The 6,449-nt window shown below is 41.7% G+C and overlaps 1 protein-coding gene across 1 annotated transcript; it reads right to left on the reverse strand.

The window, feature by feature from the left end:
• Positions 1–895: 895 nt before the first annotated feature.
• LOC142996971 (retinol dehydrogenase 8-like) lies at positions 896–4,369 on the reverse strand. The gene is made up of 6 exons (XM_076148107.1): positions 4,264–4,369; positions 2,216–2,377; positions 1,929–2,108; positions 1,590–1,683; positions 1,251–1,434; positions 896–1,123 (listed from the first exon to the last, which is right to left on the reverse strand). Exons 1-6 carry the CDS (start codon positions 4,367–4,369, stop codon positions 896–898), a joined length of 954 nt encoding a protein of 317 aa, XP_076004222.1.
• Between the last annotated feature and the right edge of the window lie 2,080 nt (positions 4,370–6,449).

Here is a 6,449-nt window from a genome sequence, read left to right on the forward strand (position 1 = left end):
AAGGCTCGATCAGTAGAATACCGATGGCTCGATCAGCCAGAGAGAAGATGTGTAATCTTTTTTACTTTATTGTCCCCAAAACATATGAGTTTAGGTTCATATCGTGTACAGAACCATGTTACACTTATCACAGAGCTGAAAAAGAAACGAGAAAGATCAAGTCTGACTTGAAAACATATATCTGGGTCCTGCAGTCAAACCAAGATGACGGAGACCAAAGCCGTCCTGTCTCTAACATTTACAGTTATTTATTGCTTTCGGTATTATAATTTTTTAGATTATGGTCAGAGATTATGTTTATTTTGTGGTATGGATTTTTAAATTGTATTTTGTCCTTTGGTTTTGTCAAAGGTGCATATAAATTTATTATTATTATTATTATAAAATTATTTACATTATTTTATTATTAGCAAGAAGACAGTATGGATGATTATGTTCATATTAGAATATTTTAACCTAAGAGAAAAGGGTGAGAAGAGTCACCTCTGCAGAAAGAGAGTCAAAGGAACATTTTCCATTTCAAGTTACGCACATTCAATTACATTTTTAATCTTGCATTAATGGAAGTTATAAATTACAATCTCTTTAATGCCATATATGAGTATATTTTAAAACTGTGCATCCACAAAATACAAGCTCCAAATAAGGTACTAAACAAATTACTAGTTGAAATGATTCAGAAATACATGATCTGTACAACATTGTCCCATAGATGCAAACCTTAAGGATAAACGCTAAAACCTTAGTTTGTTCTTTATTTGAGTCCAGCTGACTTGCTGGGTGCAGTGCCTTGTGCAGATGCTGTATGTCACCATGGCCTAGTGGAGTTTTCCCATTCCTCCCATAACCGGGACACTTCACACTGGTCTACATGCTCTGGAGTTCCAATGCGTTTCTAATTTGGTGAGACTGTCCTGCTCCTCAGGCAGCCACAGGTGAGGTACTTTATGGCGGTCATGCTGACGTGCATGAGAGGGCCCAGGTTGAAGAGCATGTGGTAGAAGGCGTGGACAGACAGACCTCCAGTTTCATCAGCGTATTTCAGCGCTACGATGGGCGTGTACAAGGGATTGGTGAGATTCCGGAATCGCGGGCTCCTTGCTTCAATCACTTTCTTGGTGCACTGCGCAGAGTGTGAGGGTGGACAGAAAACACACACACATTAGAGACGTGAAATATTGTCCTACTGAAAGTTCTGCTTTGTTTGAAGTATACTTGGGTTTGAAACGACACCATGCTTGTGAACTTACTCTTGCAATGTCATCAGGTGTTTGTCCTAGTGTCTCAAAGATGTCAACAGAAGAAGGAAGGTAGACATTCTTGAAGTAATGAATTGTCTCATTATCAGCTCCAGGAAACTCCTTCTTTTTCACATCCTCAATCATCTTCAATTCAAATTCTGTATGCACGGGGCCTGGCTCGATCATAGACAAGCTGAGCAGAGACACGAGGAAACAAGGGCATTGTAAACCAAATGAGTTTCAACAGAGCATGATTAGATAGAAGAATATGAGAAAAAGGCTTGTGGTCAAATGTCAGACACTTATATCAGTTTTTATTGTAATAACAGCGATTTAAATAGCACTTACGTGACATTGAACTTCAAGAGCTGCACAGCCAGACACTCACAGAAACCCTCCATGGCAAATTTGGAAGCTGCATACACGTCATTGAACACCACGCCTGCAGAAACAGCAACATGTTTAAACTACACGTCCAGACAGTATGATCAGGTAGAAATACCACCTGTTAGTAGAGACATAGCACTAAAACTCCATTAGTTGTCCTGTACTGTCTTCACTTCACCCGCCCACTCCTCCATGTATCCATCATCCACTCGTCCATACATCAAGTGCTGACAATAAGAAACCTGTAATCTCCCCCTCCTGACCGCCTCCTCTTCCCTTCACACCTCTGTCTCTCCTAACCTTGCAGGCCCATGACACTGCTGACCACGATGATGTGTCCTCCTCTCCTCCTCTTCATATCAGGCATGACCTCCTTGATCATGCGGATCACCCCAAAGAAATTGGTCTCAAACACTTTCTTCATCTCCTCCATGGGAATGCTCTCAATCGGACCCACCAGGCCAATCCCTGCGTTGTTGACTGGAGGCGAGGAAGGACACAAAGAACGACAGAGGGAGGGTTTATTTGACATCAGCTCAGCAGCGTTTAGACACTGCGAAGCACATTAAAAACACATTTTTACTCACTGAGGACATCCACATGTCGATCTTTGATGCCATCTATACACTTTTTGACAGATTCATCGCTGCAGACGTCCAGCACAGCCAGAGAGAGAGTTTTCCCATTTGCATCACCGGCTGCTTCTACCAGCTTGTCTTTACGTTTTAGATCACGCATGGTGGCTATGACTAAGGAGAGATGGGAAAAGAGGGAGATTAACCAAACAGAGAAATAAAACTCAGAAAGGTAAAGATGTGTGGGTGTGGGAGAGATCACTTCATGTCTATGTATTGCATGTGCTGGTGTGTATATGGTTTGCTATGGCAACAAGTCTATTATGTTGTCAGGGCCTAGAAGACTTGCTGATGAGGGTGTGCTTTGTCATCCTGCAGTTACTTACCTTATTTTAAATTTACTGTAGGAATGAGGCAACCACAAATCTGGGTTACTTAAACTGCATTACTTAACACATACTCTCAATGTGCCTTTGAGCAAGGCACACATACACTAGCTCCTGGGATGTGGTTATCCTGTGTGGTTTGTGGGTGGATGTAACACACTCTCTATCCAAGTGCCTTCAGGGTGTCACTGTAAATAAGCCTGTGATTAGGCAACCTGCCCGGGTAAATGAGGTTTACAAAAAGAGATAATATGTCTATCTGATGTGTCAAACAGTGTTTACTGGCTCAAGTTTCATGCAGTGGCCTCTGAAAATGAGGATTGTAGCAATTGGACTGTCAAGTAAAGTATTTATTTAGTAGTATAGTGGTGCAGCATCACTCCTCCAGGAGTCATGGGTTGAGAAACATGCTTTATAAATGATCACTTGATGGCGTTATCCACATTAACAATTAGTTATTTCTTTTTTTAGTTTATTGCCCAAACCACCATGAAGCAAAGAACCATCCACCATTGAAACCATCACCACCTTAGCAGAGGTAATAACCTTAAGTAGCTTCAACACTGTGGCCATAAATAGTTCTGTTACAACCTGTTTACTTATATATCTGCATTATCTTCTTGCCATGGTGCTTCTCTGACCTGACTCCTCCTGGAATAGCCCCCATCAGCCCTTGATTTAGCTGGGACTTAAGCTTTCTCTGGTGTTACAAGTTTGATGAATGTTATCTTTAGAATGCCTACAGGCTCTGTCGGGATCAGAGACGTAAGTGTGTGTGGGGCAGCAGGCCGGTGTGGTTATTGGGAGCCTGTCTCTCATCAGTTGGAGGTTGTGAGTGCAAGTCTGCCTGACAGAAAAGACACACACTCACTGAATACAGACAAACTGCCACACCCAGGACCCCCTTCAGTTTGGGATCCACCAACACTTCCGCATTTTCACAGCAACCCAATTTGACAAGAAAAACAAATCAACATCAATGATGGTTCCATTCCATTTAGGTGTCTCAATGATGCACCTAAATAGAATGTAGCACTTCTTAATTACACCTATGCTATGCAATTATAATTTATTATTATAAGTTTTTTAAGTGGCTCATTCTAACCACCGACCTCCCTGTGCTTTTGACAATAATCAACAAAACAATTGAGGACACAGGTTTGGATCCACTCTGCGGTTATTTCAAATCTTAAATCTTATTGCTAAGTTCTCATTTGTAACATCTAAATCAGAATCTCTATGCTTGTCCGTTAATCTGGTTTGGACTGGTGACATCTGACTGATCATATCTGTGTCAGTCAGCTTTTGAGAACACACAGATAGAGGACAGACTGTCAACATTATCTCACATAATTGTGTGAATTATGTAATATCTACACCCACATCTTGTAAGCATGTGATGCATCGTGTAAATGCATGATGCAAGTGTTCAAACCTGCACTTAAACATATGCATATCAACTCAGGATCAAGATTGGCTTGGTAACATCACCATCATCTTGGACGTGTGTGTATAGTGAAACAAGTGTGTGAAGAAGTGGAGTGCAGTGATAGTGAAGTTGTAAACTGAAAATACATTGTATATCTTATTTAATATAATTACACACATACACTCTCTCTCTCACACACACACATACACTCTTACACACGCACACATACACACCCTTGCACCTACCGTGATAACGCTTCTGCTCATCCTTGGCCAGCATCACAGCCATCCTCAGGCCGATGCCGGAGGAACAGCCGGTGATCAGCACAACTTTCTGCCCTGGACTCGCCATGACTCCTCTGACTGCCCCTGTGCTTGTAATGATACAGACAGCAAGCTCTGCAGGATGAATGGTGATTTGAGGTTAGAGCCACACTAAGAGGATAACACAGAGAGCCAGAGAGAGAGAGAGAGAGAGAGAGAGAGAGAGAGAGAGAGAGTCACATGGACAGATCATGCACAGAAAGCAGAGGGATTATCATGCCTGGTTGCCTGTTCCTGTTGTTTTCATTTATGAACAAACCTATTGTGAGACAGTGACGCCCACCAGACTTTACATAATTGTAACGTTTATAAAACCGACTATCAGAGATCTGAATTGGCGTTTAGTTGCTATAATGACACAATATCTGATTGCGGTCCACTTCTCTGCCCGCGGGGGATATTTGGCGTTTGGCGCCACACAGTGGTCAATATTAGTGTAGCAGGACAACTGAAAGGCTCTCTCTCTCTCTCTCTCTCTCTCTCTCTCTCTCTCTCTCTCTCGCTCTCCCTCTCTCTCTCGTCTAAATCAGGCGTACACACGTTTGCTCTGCTGCCAATCACAAGTTCAAAGCAACCTATACCTGGGGCAGGGGATAGGGCGTTTGGAAATATTCCAGGAATCCTTTTTCTTTGAAAAATTACAGAGGAAAAGGAAAAGTGAACATGTGTGAAAGACAGTTTACAAACAACTACTTGTTAGTGGCAGAAATAGTTTGTAAACACTGATTTAGACATTTTTACCATTGGTTGTAGTGACATTATCTTATTTTCCTTTCATTTGAAAGCTTTCCCCTGACGTAGTTTAGTTTCCAGATTAACCAAAGGTCATTAGGTTCAGTCCCATCTGTTTGTGTGTTAGTCAGCAAGGTATCTGCAAAAAGAGTTTCATCAGATTTCAGACAGCTTTATTATGATTAATTCTCCGTATGGATAAGGATCTAACATCACCACCTCAAGGTAATTTTGCAGTGCAGTTATTTTTGTTTTAGCACATAACTTCTGATCTCTGGCAAGTAAATGCAAAAAAGGAAGATTTATTGGTTTCTGTTTTTTGCCTAAAGAGATTTTCCAGCTTTAGAAAAACAAACAACTCAGTACAAATCACTCTTGTCAAATCACACATTTACATTGAAATCCTCACCAGTCGGTGAGTCGGACACACAACTACCGTTGCTGCCATCGGTGTTGCATAATTATTTATTATTGTGTGTATTTTAATACACATCCATGACCTGACTTAGATGTCAAAATCTAGATGAAACCCAATCATTGAAGTCCCAGATTTGGTGGTTCTTGCGACTTTGATGGAGGTGTGTTTACTCCCAGAGTGCTTGCAAGTTTGTATAAAAATGTCATAATGTTTATTTTGTGTGTAACTCAATAGCAGATATGAGTGCAGCCAGTGAGACCATTGATTTATTAATCTGTTCATACACAAAGTAATAGGTTACCCTGTGGTAATGCTGCAGCGGGACAGGGGAGTCCCAGGGCTCATAGCTACATGCATGTGTGTGCATGCAAGCTCACAATCTGTCAGTCTTGTTCACTCTGTAAGATTCTCCTCAAACTTTAAAGCGCTTTGTACCCCCCAGCGTGCTCCTTCTATTAAAGTTTCCACATTGGAAATAGAGCAGGATACACCTTGACATGGAAGGCGAGAGGGAGTATACTTTGCTTTTATTGATGTGCCTATAGGAAGAATATGCTCTGTGAAGTGTGTGTGTGTGTGTGTGTGTGTGTGTGTGTGTGTGTGTTTGTGTGTTTAAAGAGAGTGGGGTGGGCAAAGACAGACAGGCATTGGAATTTGGAATCTGCAGCAGCATATTTTTATTAGTCGGGCAGCACCGCTGTCCTGTCCTAGCATGCTTCTCTCTCTCTCTCTCTCTCTCTCTCTCTCTCTGTGTCAGATAGATATAGAGCGGTAGGTAGAGGTGACATAAGCTTTCAGTGTTGGTATTATTATTACTATTAAAATGGATCCTCTCTGGCAAGATTCTCTATTTTCCCATTCAAAACAAACCATGGTGCACACTTTAATGTGCTCGTGCGTGTGCTGCGTGACAAGCTGATGCTTTGTGCGTGTTTTCGTGTCTGTGCGTGTCCGTGCG

The sequence above is a fragment of the Genypterus blacodes genome, unplaced genomic scaffold (assembly GCF_046128005.1).
Source record: "Genypterus blacodes isolate CSIRO-AG114 ecotype Tasmania unplaced genomic scaffold, CSIRO-AGI_Gbla_v1 ptg000039l_1, whole genome shotgun sequence".
Lineage (NCBI taxonomy): Eukaryota > Metazoa > Chordata > Actinopteri > Ophidiiformes > Ophidiidae > Genypterus > Genypterus blacodes.

Coding starts and splice junctions, on each gene's coding strand:
- LOC142996971 (XM_076148107.1), bottom strand. CDS start 4,369: ATGGCGAGTCCAGGGCAGAAAGTTGTGCTGATCACCGGCTGTTCCTCC. Junction 1,684..1,928: donor CAGTGTCATGGGCCTGCAAG/GTTAGGAGAGAC, acceptor CTGTTTCTGCAG/GCGTGGTGTTCAATGACGTG. Junction 1,435..1,589: donor CTCTTGAAGTTCAATGTCAC/GTAAGTGCTATT, acceptor GTCTCTGCTCAG/CTTGTCTATGATCGAGCCAG.